The sequence below is a fragment of the Protobothrops mucrosquamatus genome, unplaced genomic scaffold (genome assembly GCF_001527695.2).
Source record: "Protobothrops mucrosquamatus isolate PMUCROS unplaced genomic scaffold, P.Mucros_1.0 scaffold1319, whole genome shotgun sequence".
NCBI classification, from domain to species: Eukaryota; Metazoa; Chordata; class Lepidosauria; order Squamata; family Viperidae; genus Protobothrops; species Protobothrops mucrosquamatus.
This window is the reverse complement of record NW_015387520.1, coordinates 435,564-451,855: the sequence shown is the minus strand read 5'-3', so window position 1 is coordinate 451,855 and position 16,292 is coordinate 435,564. Positions and strand designations below refer to the sequence as shown.

The following is a 16,292-nucleotide window of genomic DNA, read 5'->3' as shown; positions in this document are numbered from 1 at the left end:
AATACTTTTCACATCCTGTTACATTTGGCATTGCGCCAACTGCAGACTTTTGAGCTTGGTTGCTTAAGGAGGGTTCATCCTCTTTTATTATCCAATCCCACTTTGTTCCTATTTTTGTTTCTGGAAAATGCCTTGCTAGAATTGACCTCCTTCAATATCTAGCTACCTCCCGTGCTCTCCATCAGTTAAATATAGGAAGAATTTATTCAATTCAATGCAAATCTCACCTACAGCTTAAGCTACCTCTCTCTATAGACACCCCCTATGCAAAGCTGGTGGGAAACTGTAATGGCATGTGCAAATGACTTTGCAAGACAAGAGAGAGAGGTGGAGAGAAGGAGGGAGAGGGAGGGAGAGGGAGAGGGAGAGAGAGAGAGAGAGAGAGAGAGAGAGAGAGAGAGAGAGAGAGAGAGAGAGAGAGAGAGAGAGAGCATTCTAGCAGTCTATCTTTCTCCTGCCGTGCAACTCCTTTTGTTGTGAGGAAAAAATATCGGAGTAAGTTGATTGAACTGGGGAAAAATGAATCTAGGCCAAGGATAAATCCATGCACCGTTGTTATCCATGCAGGCGATTGTCTGAAACCACTTCTGTACAGTGGTTATTCTGTGATGAGTTAGTATGTATAGCAGGATCCTCAACCCCTCGTCCCAGGCGCTTGTGGGAAACCATCCTCTCTCCCACCCTGCTGCTGCCACTGCAGCTGCTGGTTCATGAAGCTAGAAAGATTGGGACTGCTGATATGGAGAGAGACCCCACAGTGCAGAAGTCAGAGCTAGTTACTGGTGGGATGAAGATCAACGTGTTGATAAGACAGTAAATGTGACTATTTTATACATTATTATGTTCTCTCCCAGAATTGGCTATCTGAAGTTATTTGAAATAAGGACAACAGGCTAAATGTAAGAAAAACCCAGAGACAAAACAAAGAGCAAAGACCTTCTCTCAGTAAAGCAAATGGAAAAACTATTGGAAGACAAAAACGCTTTTAAAGGGGTCCGAAATTATTTTGGAAAACAAAATGGCTAAAATAAGTTTCTCTTGCTGAGATTATAATTTAGCTTTGGTGTGAATGGCAACAAATGGATCCTCAGCAAAATGGCTAATGTTAAAATTAGCAGTGCCATCTCCGTGGACCTGGATTTTAATTCCGGTACAGTTATTACCCTCCCTCTGTCCAGATATAATATCACAGTAAATTCCTTCAGGAAGGCCGGTCTGCAAAGTGGCAGTCAGGTTCCTATTAAAAAAGAAAAATTTTCAAATTAGGCAAACGCAGTGATTTTATATCATACACTTTTTATTCCCTAGATTTAATTGTGTTGCTTTGAGACTATATTCTGTAATACAGTGCCAAACATTGATATCCAATTTCCCAGTCCCAAATCAAAAGTGTTGGCTTTTAGCTTTTAAAGTCCCAAAGTATGTCAGGCTTTTCTGACAGGCTTTTTTTGACGATATCTAAAATCCTTCCTATAGATATGTATTTCATCTTTTCATGTAAAATGTGTTTAAGAATGTTTTGAACTGAAATGATAAGAATGAAGGCCCAATTGCATTGTAAAGTAGTTTGTACACTTCTGTCGCTATCGGCTTGTGAGTTGTGTGCGGCCATATTCTTCTTTCAACAGTAGTCGGTCAAAGTGCAAAGCCAAAGATCAGCCAAAAGCTGGCCAAAGTTGTTGAAGGTCTAGCAGCATACTAATTAATTGATTAATTAATCAACATTTTAAATAAATAAACAAAGTGAAATAAACACTCTCCTGAGATTATCTGAATCTGACTAACCTGATTGTTTGAGACACATAGAGTTTATGGAGTCTGTAGTCGCAGAACTGAAAGGCATTTGGTTGGGAGATGCTGCAGTGTACTCCCAAGTTCCAGCAAGATGTCTGCTTCCTTTACGTAAAATCTCTGTTTACTTACCAGTCATCATTATTGAAGACAATAAATCCTTGGTTGCCACGACCAAATGCCACTTGATTGCTATTATTGTCCCACCAATTGGTGAATGGCTGCCCATCCACAACATTGCGGAAAATAACCATATTCCTTGGAGAAGAGAAGGGAAAATAGTTGGTTCAAAATCTTGACTCGCATTAGCTTTTTCCCAGTCACATGTTCTGATTGGAAATTACGGGAACTGATCTGCAAGATGACAGCCTCCGGGGAGCATGCATATCTTAAGTGTTGGAATAGGAATTGTGAAATGTTCTTACCTTATTTGACGCCACCGATGTTCACAGATCCAGCCATTGCCACAGGTTGTATCTGGATTAATTGTTACAGGCTTAACTGACCCATCTTCATAACTTGGAGGACCAACCCAGTCATTAATATCCTGGTTGTTAAATACAAATTGGAGGCGAAAAGAAAAAAAATAAATAAATAAAACAAGAGAGATTAAAATATATACACTAGACTAGGCTGCCTGACGATCATAAATTCATTTTTTTTCTTTTATGCAAAAAGTCCATAAAGGTTTTCCAGTCAGCAATAAATGTCGATCTTGTCTTTTCTCTAATCAAATGTCAATTTGGCCGTCTCAGTAAATTCTATCACGTTCATCAACCATTCCTGTGTTTGCTTGCTTGTTTGTTTTACTAAGTTTATTTGCCGCACCTCTCCCAAATCTTTCTACCTTTGTGCATACAGTAATTTCACTGTGGTGATACAAAAACAAAATCCCATCACTTTTTTACAACTATTTATCTCTCAGTCCCAAGAGGAAGACTTATATCGGCAAATCACTTAGTCATGTAAGAGAATCAGAATTTATCTTCTAGTTCAACACCCTGCTCAAGTAAGAAACTATACCATTTTAGAATTTGTCTGAAATGGTATAGGGTATTCTGCTTGAGCAGGGGGTTGGACTGGAAGACCTTCAAGGTCCCTTCCAACTTTGTTATTCTGTTATCTTCTACTGAGTAGCTCTCGTCCAGCCATTTACTGAGTTCAGATATGATTCAGCATCTGCACAACCCTTAGAGCTGTAGACTAGGTACCAACTAAGCATGGTTTCATTTATTTATGCCGCCTAACATTCCATGGTAACTTCAGCTATAGGCTTCATGTAGGGATGGCAACCTTTCTCAGCAATGTTCTGCTTCTTGATCACTTTAATGATCACAGCAGCTGATTTCAAACTGGCAGGATTAAAATTGGGGGATCTTCTGAACTTTGGGTTGGATTGGTTAACAAAAAAAAAATATTTCTAAAGCTTTGAAGAGGGGATAGTTCATTCTTCAAATCCATCTAAAATACTCACATCCCTAAAAGGGGGATTCAAAATGTTCTGCCTGGCAATTCTACAGGCTTTTGAGAATCATAAACAGTATGTTAGGAATGTCTGTGTCTGGTATAAATATTGAACAGTATAGGGTATAAGATGTGGACTAAAGCAAAATTCTCTCCCATGTTACTTTCAGGTACTGATGAAGAATGAATCTTTTAATCTACTGAGTCAATCCAGAAAACTAACACAGACAATATTATGAAATACTGTCAAGAATGAAGAGGAATCATTCTGGGCACATCATTTTCCTAATAAACGTCACCCATCAGGGCACCCAAGATACCCTCTTTCTTGTGGAGAACAACTACTTTATGCTGAATACATAATTAATAGATGCCATGCATTTCCCCAAGCTGTTTGTTAAGTTTACAAAACGGACACTGACCTTTCCATTTTCAAAATGTCTTGGCCAGCTGAAACTTGACATGACCCTTGTAAAGCCATATGGATGCGCAAGCATGAAGCCAACTCCCATTTTATAGAGCCTAAATATGGAACGAAAAAGCAGAGAAACTCAAATTACAAAACTCAGTAAAAACAATTCTGAGGAATTGTTGCTACCAACCCAAATCCTCCTACTTGAGGCAGTTGCCCCAGTTAGTCTAAGAAACATCTGGCACATGGACTTCAGAAGTGCTTCTCACCTGGAATCCCAGAAGGTCAAAATAGCAGCTCCACCAGCTCCATGCCCTCTCTGGTTATCATGATTGTCTACAAAGACAACAGCTTTATCAGAAGGCATAAAACTCCAGCCTTCACCCCAGTTCCTAAAAAGAAGACAGCAAGAGTCAGATTAACTGAATACAGTATGTCAATGTGTTAGGAATCTTTTTTTAAAAAGGGAAAAAGCAAAATTACTTCAAATAAGTCATCTTTTCTCCACTCCACTTGCGAATGACTGTCCCTAGTTTGGCACCATATTTGAACTCAGTTACTCGGCCGTTTCCAAAGTACTCACTGGATGTAATGGGCTCCCCACCTAGATCAATCACCTGGTGGAAATCAAAATAAAAGTTATTGTGGCATATAACTTTAAATGGATATCTATATCTCTGTATACATACATATACATATTTATAACTTTAAATTGATATCTACCGTATCTATCTGTCTGTCTATCTATCTGTCTGTCTGTCTGTCTGTCTGTCTGTCTGTCTGTCTGTCTGTCTGTCTGTCTGTCTGTCTATCTATCTATCTATCTACCTATCTATCCATCCATCCACACACAGACAGACAGACAGACAGACAGACAGACAGACAGGATTTAAGTTTTAATATGAACCTAACCAACTTAGTGAATGCAGGCATAATAATTCAGCTCCAGCTTTGCCTGCAGGCTAATTGCATAGGATTGCCTAGTTCACACATAAAGGCATGACTTGATGTTAACTTTCAAGAAATACAAAATCACTTCATATCACTTGCTTTTCAGTGGAGCCAGTTCACATATGTAATTAGGAACCATCAAATTTTACCAATAAATTTATGGATATATTGGCCAGAATAGCTTAGCAGCAATATGTTTAGTGCAAAAAAATTAAGAGGTTGCAAGGTTTTTATCTACAACAAGCTAAGAAACTCTTTTAAAAAAAAAAAAAAAAAAAAAAGGTCCCTCCAAACACTAAGCTATCAGCATGCAATGTTAAGTTTGAGGCATAAATTAAAAGTTGACATATATTCCACACCAGCACTGTAATTATGAACTTTTAATCTATTGTTTTTAAATTATTTTCATTGCGTGGTTTATTATAACAAATAAGATTATGTTCTCACGTTGTTCTACTACTTTCAACTTTGGCTTTTATCTGGAGCTGGAGGCCTAGGAAAATGTTCAACCTTGCCATTTTCCCAATCTCTGTTATGTATCTGATATTGATCCTCGGTATAAAATAGATATGTAGGCAGTTTACCTCTTGGAAGATGAATGGCCTTGTCCCTTCAGCAAACCACTCCGCGTTGAGATTTTTTAGTTTGTCTAAAAAGGCTTTCATATCCCCAGGCCACATGTGCTTGGAAGCATCGATGCGAAATCCTGCTACACCAATGTCGATTAGGTGATTCATATATTCTGCAACTTTGGAACGCACGTAGTCCTTCTCTAGTGCAAGATCAAGAAGACTAACAAGGCGACAGTCCCGAACCTGTTCAGAAAGTCCATTTAAAGAAATCAACATATCCAACACACCTTTCCCAACATAAACAGACTCTTAAAGTCTCCAACGTTGTTCTTGAACTCTGGCAACCATAGAAGAGTTCAGTTTGTTTATTTGTATCCTGCTTTTATTGTTAAGGCGACAAACATATCTAACACACCTTCTTCCTGTTATATTTCCCACAACAATAACCCAGTGAGGTGAGTTGGAGTGAGAGAGAGGGACTGGCCCAAGGTCACCCAGTTGGTTTTCATGGTTAAGGTGGGACTAGAATGCACGGTCTTTAGAACTCAGAGCCGCGCAAGAGTTACCTTGAGGTAAAATGGGTGGCTTATAAATTTTATAAATAACTAAAACTCAAGTTGAGGGGTCAACCTCTAGGATGGATTGCAGAGGGTAAAATTCAGAATACAGCAGATTGTCATTTAAATATAATCTTATGTTAAGATCCCCAGCTATACCAATGTGAGAACCAAGGAATATTAATGCAGATTTCTGTTTTTGACCAGATTTCTACAATTTAAAGGCGAGGGATGTTAAGGGATCTAGAGGAGTGAACTCAGTGTTAAGACTGAATTCACATTCAGATTTGTTTATTGCAAACCCAAGGCCAGATACAAAGAAGATATTGGATAGCAAAAAGTATTACATCCTTCTCTATATACGTATATGGGCATAAGAGAAAAATAGTAAGTAGGGTCTAAAAGTAATTAAGAACATTGTTTCTAAAATAAATCCACATAAAATGAGAAGTTCCAATTCTAAATAATGGTGTTACGACTGACAGATATGGATTCTCAAGTCTACGTAGAATCTCCCTCATCCTGTTTCATGGTCTGCCAGAAGTGACAAAGGTCTACTCTACAGCCTTCAGGCTACAGATACTGCTAGCTGCCAGGTTTCTGAAATTAAAGAATATCAGACTGGGTAATAGGAGGCAGGAAGGCAGGATTCCTTGTTCTGACTTCATACCCAGCAATATTCCAGGAGAGCAGTGACAATTATTCAGGCATTCATATGAGCCAATGGAGACTTCATGATGTTCCTCAAGCAACAAAAGGCTATTCATATTGGCATCCTGCACATGAGGAGATCCCAGCTGGCAGGTCTCCACAGAAGAGGTCTAACCTGGCCCTCAGGGACAGTTCATCAGGCCTGCAGTTCTTCAAATCAGCCCCCATCCCCCAAACCCTGGGCAGAAGTTGATTATCCTAGTTCTGCCTCATCCATCGTTAATCCCTTTCATTTCAAGATGTCCTATGGAGAAGATTTAAGGGTGCTTCCCGGCAAGCCCACAAAAGTGGAACAGAGTGAAATTACCAGAAGTTCTGATACCTAAGGTACACACTGTATTCTTAAAACAGAAGGACATTATTTTTTTAAAAAATCGTAACATATTAAAATGGTGTTTATTCTCAGAGGAGCAATCGCAACTGAGCTCCTGACAGTTCTCCCAAAATGGATTCACCTTGCATGGTTGATTTTTTTCTTTTTTCTTTTTTTTTTGGGGGGGGGGAAAGTGAGGACAGTTTTTATTTTCCCAACCCTTTTTTTAATGTCTCCAGTTTTCAATAGTGTATTTCCAGTTCATTACCTGTTACTTATCCGTGGTTGGTCTGACCACCGTTCTTTTGCGATCAGTATGAAGTATTATTATTATATTTGATGTATTTCGGGGTTTTTTAATGTTTATTTTGGGAACAGTCCAGAGAGATTGTTGGGCAATGCCAAAACCTGCTTATTGCAATCAATAAATAAAACTGACTTTGAAAATTCACTCACTGTAGGCAGGTAATTCCTCTGTGCCCAGCATAAAATATAATGCAGGGATATAGCACAGTGTCCTCTCATTAACAACACATGATTAAAAAAAGGATCATGTGGTGACTCAGCAGGTAGCCTTCTCTATGGGTAGAATTATCATGCACTCACCAGAGTCTTAATGTTTTAATGATTTCATTTTATAGAATACACTAATACATGGCAACATACAGCTCCAGAACTGCTGAAGCAGAAAGTATTGAACTAACTTAACCAAAGTTTATATTGAGTAGCAATAGCACTTAGACCTATATACTGCTTCACAGTGCTTTACTGCCCTCTCTAAGCAGTTTACAGAGTCAGCTTATTGGCCCCAACAATCTGGCTCCTCATTTTATCCACTTCGGAAGGATGGAAGACTGAGTCAACCTTGAGCCGGTGAGAATCGAACTGCTGGCAGTCGGCAGAATTAGCCGGCAGTACTGCATTCTAACCACTGGGTCACCACGGTGCTTTCTACCACATTTATAGATCACACCAAGCCATAGTGTACATAGTGTACACCAAGCCATGTGTACATATATATATATATATATATAGTGTGTGTGTAATGTTATATGTAAGGCTTGGAATTGAAAAAAGATGTGGTCACAGAATGAGCAGGGAAAAAAGATGTTTTGTCAGTTTTGGGAGGCCGTACTGGGAGGTTTAATGAGCAAGCTGGCAGAGACTTAAATAACTCATTTTGTCCCTTAAATTCCCCTTAAAATGGGTAAAAAAATAGTCTAGAATTGGTGATTAAAATCTTGCAAGGCTTAAGGCATACATTTTGTAAACTCCCCTCAACATTACCAACACAGGTACAAAATGTCTGCCTTTTCCACTTCGGCAAGACTCTTAATGTGGCACAGGGACCACATGCAATCCACAGGTTGCTGACCTCCTATTTCGGCAAGGAAAGGCCCAGTCTAGCTAAGGCTTAAGTGCACATTTAATCATCTTTACCACAGCAAAGAAAACTACCTACGCATTAACCACAAGTTAGGATTGCTTCTAAATAATAAACTGTGGTCAATATTTACTACTTTAAGTCAGTTGCTCAAACTGTCATTCACGTTAATCATATCTTGTCAGTTTGGATGACAGAAGAAGTTATGGCTAAGCGAAAAATGAAAGCAAAATGATCAGCTATATTTTGGCAGTCCTCCTGAAAAGGACACATCCAAGCCCAGGGTCCATTGAGGATCTGACCCATTAGCCACAACTCTTAGATGGAAGGGCCGAGACCCAGAAATGCTTGCATCTCTATAGAGCTCACAGATTTACAGCTCACAACTACATGTAATATTCTGCCTCAGAAATCCTAATTGGTTTTTTGACAGTTTTACTCTTCTGCTCAGAGTACATATATAATTCTAGTAAACCACACACGCACACGCACATAAATTTTACTTCTATCCACTTTCATGTGCTCAATGTCTTTTTACACTAGGGCTTAATTTTGTGAAATGCTGAGCTAATTTGGTCTAGTGGTTAAGGCACCAGGCTAGAAAGCAGCAGATCGTGAGTTCAAGTCCTGCCTTAGTCATGAAAGCCGGCTGGGTGACTTTGAGCCAGTCACTTTATCTTCACCTAGCTCACCTCTCAGGGTTGTTGTGAGGAAAATAGGAGGAGGAAGATTTGTTGGATATGTTTGCTGCCTTAAGCTATTTGTAAAAACAACAATGACAGGATACAAATGAACTAATAAATAATCAATAAATACAATTTAAAATAATTGAATTGAATAATTCATTAAAAAATGAAAGATCAGCATATTATTCTAGGGCAGAGGTGTCAAACTCAATTTCATTGAGGGCCGCATCAGCAATATGGTTGCCCTCAAAGGGCCAGATGGGCATGGCCGGCTCGATGTGGCTGGCTCAATGCCGCTCACTTGGTGCGGCTGGCTCGCTCTGGTCAGGTGGCTGGGTGGGCATGACTGGATAGGTATAGCCAGGCCAGCTCCACTGACTTGGGAGGGATGGGTCGGCACAGAACAAGCTAACTCAAAATAGGGACAACTCAGTGCCCCACAAGCTCCTTGCCTTCCCAAATTGCCAGTAGCCAAGCGCATGCATGCACGCGCGTACACACATACACACACATCCCGCATTCCAAATTTGGGGACTTTTATCCACAGAGGAAGGAGAGGTCCTTCTCCCCAAGGACAGGGAGACTTTTGGATAAATCGGCAGACTTTTGGATAAAAGTCTCCAAGCTTGGAATGGTGTGTGTGTGCACACATGAGCACAGCATGCCAAAGTTCTTGGTTGAATTACAAAGATCTCTGGAGAGGAGGAGGGGTGGCGGAGAGCTGTGTGAGGGAAGGCTGCCCCAACAAGCCAGCATCCTTCTCAAAAGGATTCTCTTTCGAGAAGGGCCAGCTTCCCTCATGCAGGACCAGAGAGCGCTGCTCCCCTGCCTCCTCTTCTTGTTCTCCAAAGATCTGTCAAGGCAGAGGTTTGACTCCATGCCTCCACATGCAGCAGCGTCGCCCTCCGCCTTGTTTTGTCGGGATGGGCACCGGGCAGGGAAACGCCAATTGTCGGATGTCTGACATTGGGAAAAGATCGTTTCCTTTGGCATGCTGTGCACACGCATGCACGGACACACCATTCCAAGTTTGGAGACTTTTATCCACATTTGAGATGGCAAGCTGCCAGTCATGCCTGGGCTTAGGGAGAAGGACCTTTCCTTCCTCTGTGGATAAAAGTCCCTAAACTTGGAATGTGATGTGCGTGTGGTTGTGTGTGTGTGCGTGCGTATGTGCTTGGCTGCCGGCAGTTTGGGGAGGTGGAGCTTGTCAGTTGTCCCCACATCGAGTTAGCCAGTGTGACTTGTTCGATGCCGACCCAGCCATCCCGAGTCAGTAGGGCTGGGCCGGCTGCACCTACCCAGCCATGCCCTCCTGGCTGCTGTGAGTTGTTATAGACCCATGGTCACCCACCCCTGAGGTTACCACTACCACACAGCTCCATGTCGCGGTTCCGACTAACGAAACACTTCAAAGAACTTCCAGGCATTGTTTATCCTAAAAAGTCTTTAATCGTGAAACAAAGTGTCGGCACAGCATGGTGGATGCCAAGATCTGAATTCCCCTCCCCTGAACACATAATATTCAAGCGTAATTCCCTCCTCTAATTTGCAGTCATGAATCACGTTCTCCAATCAGTTTGAAGGGCAAAGTTTCCTTTCCGTTCTGTAGCCCGAGGTTTCTTATCTTAACTAATCCCCACGCACATTCTTTCTCCTCCCCTCCCAGCATCATCTAATTTAACTCTAAAAGTACCACACAGCTTATACAGAGAGTTGCTGCCTCTTCATATTTTGTCAAAGCAAGAACATCCAATGTTAGCAGCGTTGACACTCCACACATCAGAGAGGATCCCGCTGCCCGTCCTCTGCTAGTGCTGCTGCCACTGATAAGATACCAGAAGAAGCAAGGAAGTAACTACTCAATCACTTCTTCCTACTAGTCTGCTTGCGGGCCAGATCTAAACACATCACCGATCTGGCCTGCAGGCCTTGAGTTTGACATGTCTGTTCTAGGGTGTTTACGTCCTATCTACAAGTGCCAGAACCTGGCTTAAGAATTAGGCTGTCCATATGCAGTCTCACTGGGCATGACTGTTTCAACCATTAAGAAATAAAAAAACAGAGTGTACATATATACAGGGAGTCCTCGACTTACAACAGTTCATTTAGCATCCGTTCAAAGTTACAACAGCACTGAAAAAAGTGACTTAGGACTTTTTTCACCGTTATGACCATTGCAGTATCCCCATGATTATGTGATCAAAATTCAGGCGCTTGGCAACTGACTCATATTTATGACGGCTGCACTGTCCCGGGGTCACGTGATCCCTTTTGCGACTTTCTGACAAGCAAAGCCAATGGGGAAGCCAGATTCACTTAACAACCGTGTTGCTAAGTTAACAACTGCAGTGATTCACTTAACAACTGTGGCAAGAAAAATCATAACACGGGGCAAAACTCACTTAACAAATGTCTCACTTAGCAACAGAAAGTTTGGGCTCAGTTGTGGATATAAGTCGAGAATTCATGTAATGAATTCAGAAAAGTACCTGGTTCAGATCATTGTAATTTTCTATCTCTCCACTGGCTGTGCTGCATTTCCCGTCATTGAAATCCCATCCAGAGTATGGTACAGCAGGAAAATCTCTCTTATTTGAATCAAAGTAGCTTCCACATGTAGAATCGTGGCCAGATCCAGCAGCAGCTCCACACATATGGTTGACAACGGCATCCACATAAATGTATACCTGAGCAGAGAATTGTCAATCAGTTACAGCAAGGACCTCCTCTATGGGCACGGAAGAGAAGTGAGACCATCATACATATTACATAATCCATGCCTGTCCCACAGTGATGTCATGATGACATCCCCCTATGACATCATAATACTATTCTGTGGCAATGCCATATGAACACAGCATTCATCTTTTTTCTTTAATCACGGACAAGACAGATATTCTGTGGTTTGTGAAAAAAAACATTAATTTCTAGCCCACTGGAATCAGAAATATAGCTTTACAAACATTCCCTCCTAAACTATAGATGACGAAATCTCCAAATCGATACTTGCATTCACAATCTAGCCTTAATTGGAAAATCATTTTCTCAAGGCAGTCTGGAAACCACAATAGGTGCACATTAATAGCTAATTGATTGTAAAGATGACTAAGTGAGACGACGCGTGTGAACGCTTGGAGGTGTTGCTACGCAGTCGCAAGGTATTATAATTGCATATCCTCCCACTCTCTTACTGGCATAATTCAAGATGCTGCAACATTTGCAAATTGCTTGTATTCAACCTATCTTAGGAACACTTTCTCCCTTGGGCTTCTAATACTACCTTTGAAAGCTACCCAAAGCTGCCCTTTGGATGATACCATCTGTGCACCAGGCTCAGTTAAAGGCATAGAAATCACGTTCTTGGCCGGTGCCCCATTCCCAGGGATGAAATTCCTTCCCACACTGATCTGCCAAAGTACAGTTCTGAGCTTTGTGCACTGGCAGCATCACAGCCAAAGGATATCAAATAAAAAACTTTGTGCTTGTGAGGGCGATCATCAGCCTGTCCCTCCAGAACCTATCCAGTCCTAATTTACATTTCACCTTTCTCTGTAGGGCAGACATAAAAGAGTAGCAGTGAAACAATTTACAAGAACCCAGCAGATGATTTCACAGTCAAGACGAAGTTTGCTTTCCCATGCTGTGCTTTTTGAATGCTCCTTGCTGATCCTTCCTCCTTTCCCAATTTAGAGATGGATGGTGGCTGGTTTGTGTTCCCAAAATAGCTCCCATTACTACACCTGTATTATTTAGACCCAGCTTGTAGTTCAGGCTCCTAGCTGACAAGGAATGGTGCAAAGCATAGTTCTCCCAATTCCCAGCACTAGTAAGTCAACATGGACTGAGGTGTCTGGTATCAAATGTTAATTATGTCAAATATAATTTTTGTGATTCCTTACATTTCCAGGCACTGAGAGTCACATGAACTACATATCTTATCATTTTTGAAGGGTGAATGTTTCTGTGTGTGCATATGAAATTGTAGAAGACTACATTGTATAGCAGTAGTAACTAAAATCCAGCAAGGAATTTTTGTTCTCATTTTGTTAATTCAAAGAAAAGATCACCTCAGGCAGTCTCTCAGCATTAGGGAGACTAGATTTTATTGCACTTAAAATTAGATTTTCTGGAACGTGATTATTTGGAAGGAGCTAATCTTAAATTAGATGACTTTACGATATTCAAGCTCATTGTCTAAATTAATCCAATCAAAGTGATTCCATTTTGAACTGACTACAGGGAGATAGTCCCACCACTAGTTGAGAGAATGCAAGCGATAATTTAAGAATACATATCACTGTTAGGGAAGCAGAGTTAACTTGAACCAAATATCTTAAAACAGAATATGAGATCACTTACTCCAACATTGTTACATCTGTTCACCATGTCTTTAAATTCGGACTCACTTCCAGATCGTGTACACAGCTTGTAGCTGATGGGCTGGTATCTTTCCCACCATGGTCTCCATGGTGTTGTAATGACAAGGTTTTCATTTGGAGGAGAGATCTGTGAATTGAATAATATCATCCAACAACTTTATAGAGCATTATTTCAGTAGCTCAGTGGCAGGCTGAAAATCCTTTTTTACATAGTCCATGGAAAACAGGCAACATAGAAAGTACAACATACAGTACAATCCTTATCTTAATTTAAAGCACTTGGGTTTCTTAAGGAATCCTTTTTTAAAAAAAAAAAGTTTGGAAAAGGGTGCACAAAGCCCAGTCTTTCCTTATTTTTTCCTCCTCCAGTTCATGGGTTTTCTTGAAATCAGAAACTTAAGAGTGACTAGAAACCCTATGAATTCTGTTTCAGTTAATCAAAAGCCTGTAAAACATCTTCTGGCTTCATAAGGTTATCCCTTGTGCAATCAGTTTTCCCACTTTTTCAAAATAAAATATTTATTAGGAGAAAACTGGGAGAACTAGTTTTGCAAGACTAATTCACTGCAGAAGTGAACTACACTCTGAAATTCACCTCTATTACTCTACAACAAGCACATATAATCCATTCGATGCTCAGAATATTATTTGATCATAACTAGGCAGTAGGCTTGCTTGCTCATTTGACGAAACATTGATTTCTACTGGGTGGCAATAAATTTTGAATATAAAGTGAGATTGACTGCCTTATTTTCAATGCAAACGGCAACTTCTACTGGGTTAATAAAATAAACATGATGCATTGTACATGACGTCTATTTTATGTCAGTTATAGCCATCTAGAAAAGTTGCCATGTCTTCATTATATATATATATTCTTAACAAAGTACTAGAGGAACATTCAGTGTATATAGTAGACCAGAACGCTAATGAATATATGCTAGACAGAATGATAAATTCGATATTACTCAAGTTGTTTGCTATACATTGGTTTGGGAAGTGTAAATAAAATACTGGTCCAGCTTGTTATATTGCATGATGGATAATAATAATAAATCCCATTATTCTTCTATTTTTTCTGAATAATATAGGAACGTATTTACCATCGGATGGAAAGCTATAACAATCAGCATCTGATGGAGTATTATCATTAGCAAAATGGTCATCAGTAAAAATTCTTCAGCTTTAATAATCTACAGTGCTTTCATTTCCACAATCCCCATTATACATGATGTAGCCATTAAAAAAATATAATAACATGGTTTGGTTTTGTTTCTGTTGTGCCAGAATCCTTATGATTGATGAAGTACATAATTAAAACGGCAGCTGAGGTGCTCAGATTTCCATATTGAAAATAAAAGTTGAATAAATCAGCAATCTGATTGTCTGTTGATGCAACAACTTTTCTACAAGTATCCAACTCACTACTTAATTCAGTTGCATTCATTTAACCAAGTTTCAGCAGCTAGTTGGAAGCTTGCAAACGAATTGCAAATTTTATGCCTGATAAATCCATTGGAACACTCACAAGTAGAGGTTAGCTTCAAACACTCAGCACAACAAAACATTAATTTATTCTACATCACAAATAGGCTGATGCAATAATTTCACTGCCGCGTCTTTACAAAAGGTTCATTCATTTTGGCCAGCAGTCCTTCCCAAACCAAGCTATTATTTTGATATCCAAAAAGTGCTCCCCCCCCCCCAAGGCAACAGGACTTTGTTTTTTTCCTGGAGATGTTTCGCTGCTCATCCAAGAAGCTTCTTCAGTTCTGATGTCAAAAAAACAAAGTCCAGTTGCCTTTTGGGAAAAAGGCACTTTTGGGACAACCATGATCTGGATGACTGAGAATCTCCATAAACATTGTTCTTTAGATGTGCAAATTTCAACTCCCAGAATTCTCAGCAACTGCCAAACTGACTGGGAAATCCTGGAAGTGGAGTCAGCATGGTTGAAAGATGATTTAGTGATTTATACCATGAAAAAAAATTTCCGCAGACCTTCACTGTTGTTAATATTGTTGAATTTCAATTTCAATTGAATTCAATATTTTCTGGAATTAGAGAAAGTGCTCCAAAGACATATCTTTCCCAGATGTTGCCACCAAAATCTGCCTACCTGAACACCACCGAATCCATTAGGTGCTAAGTAACGTTCGCATTCAAGAGCAATGTCATTCCAACGCCATTCAAAGAGGTGAACAATAGATGTCCTTCCAGGCAACGTATTTGGGTTATACTGAGCCCAACAAAGTTCCAGACCGGCAAGGAGAATTAAAATCCACATACTGCCTTGGGTAATGGCTCTTTCTGTGCTCCAAATTGCAGTTTTCAGTACCGTATTTATATTTCTGGTACAGCTCAAAGTACACATCAGTCATGAGACTTTCAACACAATTGGCTACATTTAGCAAATTTCCGTTCATCAAAGGTCACAGTTTAAACAAGAGAAACAGGTGAAGATAAAGAACCAGATTCCCTAGGGAAAAACTGTGAACGCATAAACCAAGATAAGATTCAGAGGGATTAATCGCATCCATGCCTTCGGCCAAATAAATTAGATAATGTACTATCTGCTTCAAGGAGATCTACAAGTCAAGCAGACATCAGAGGCCTCCAGCATATAATGATCTGTTCTTTGTAACACTCATTCCCCCAAATAGCAAGAAATGATACATAACTTTGCCTATCATTAAGCCAGGGGAACAGCCCAATATATTGGCCTGCCTGAGATTAAATGGCAAAAAGTACATCGCATCCTAGACCAAGATATGCCATCTGAACCAATGAAAACCCACATAACTCTCCTCTCATCCCAATAATAAAACACAGAATATAGTAAGACATAAAGTCTTGCTACTTTTCCATGACATTAAAAACTATGGGCTGAAGCAGTGGTCCTTCTCTACATAAAGGTAGGGATTTAACAGTTTGTCTTTAGCTCAACACCTCTCTTTCGAATTTTTGGGGTCTTTTGAGTTCTGTGGACCAGAATTATTCTGCACCGGGAAAATTCTGCATGAAGTACTGTGACTACAGATTGTCCTCGATTTACGACCACAATTGAGC

The 16,292-nt window shown here is 40.1% G+C and overlaps 1 protein-coding gene across 1 annotated transcript; it reads right to left on the bottom strand.

The window, feature by feature from the left end:
* Positions 1-1,047: 1,047 nt before the first annotated feature.
* On the bottom strand, positions 1,048-15,510 carry LOC107292303 (pancreatic alpha-amylase-like). The gene is made up of 10 exons (XM_015821384.1): positions 15,343-15,510; positions 13,204-13,350; positions 11,334-11,531; positions 5,203-5,433; positions 4,151-4,284; positions 3,937-4,059; positions 3,678-3,777; positions 2,217-2,338; positions 1,924-2,049; positions 1,048-1,237 (listed from the first exon to the last, which is right to left on the bottom strand). Exons 1-10 carry the CDS (start codon positions 15,508-15,510, stop codon positions 1,048-1,050), a joined length of 1,539 nt encoding a protein of 512 aa, XP_015676870.1.
* Between the last annotated feature and the right edge of the window lie 782 nt (positions 15,511-16,292).

Bases quoted from the DNA above. Each gene is read 5' to 3' on its own strand.
- LOC107292303 (XM_015821384.1), bottom strand. From the start codon at position 15,510: ATGTGGATTTTAATTCTCCTTGCCGGTCTGGAACTTTGTTGGGCTCAG. The intron at 2,339-3,677 runs GTCAGTGTCCGT...TTTAACAACCAG, and splicing joins GACATTTTGAAAATGGAAAG to GATATTAATGACTGGGTTGG. The intron at 2,050-2,216 runs GTAAGAACATTT...CTCTTCTCCAAG, and splicing joins CATCGGTGGCGTCAAATAAG to GAATATGGTTATTTTCCGCA.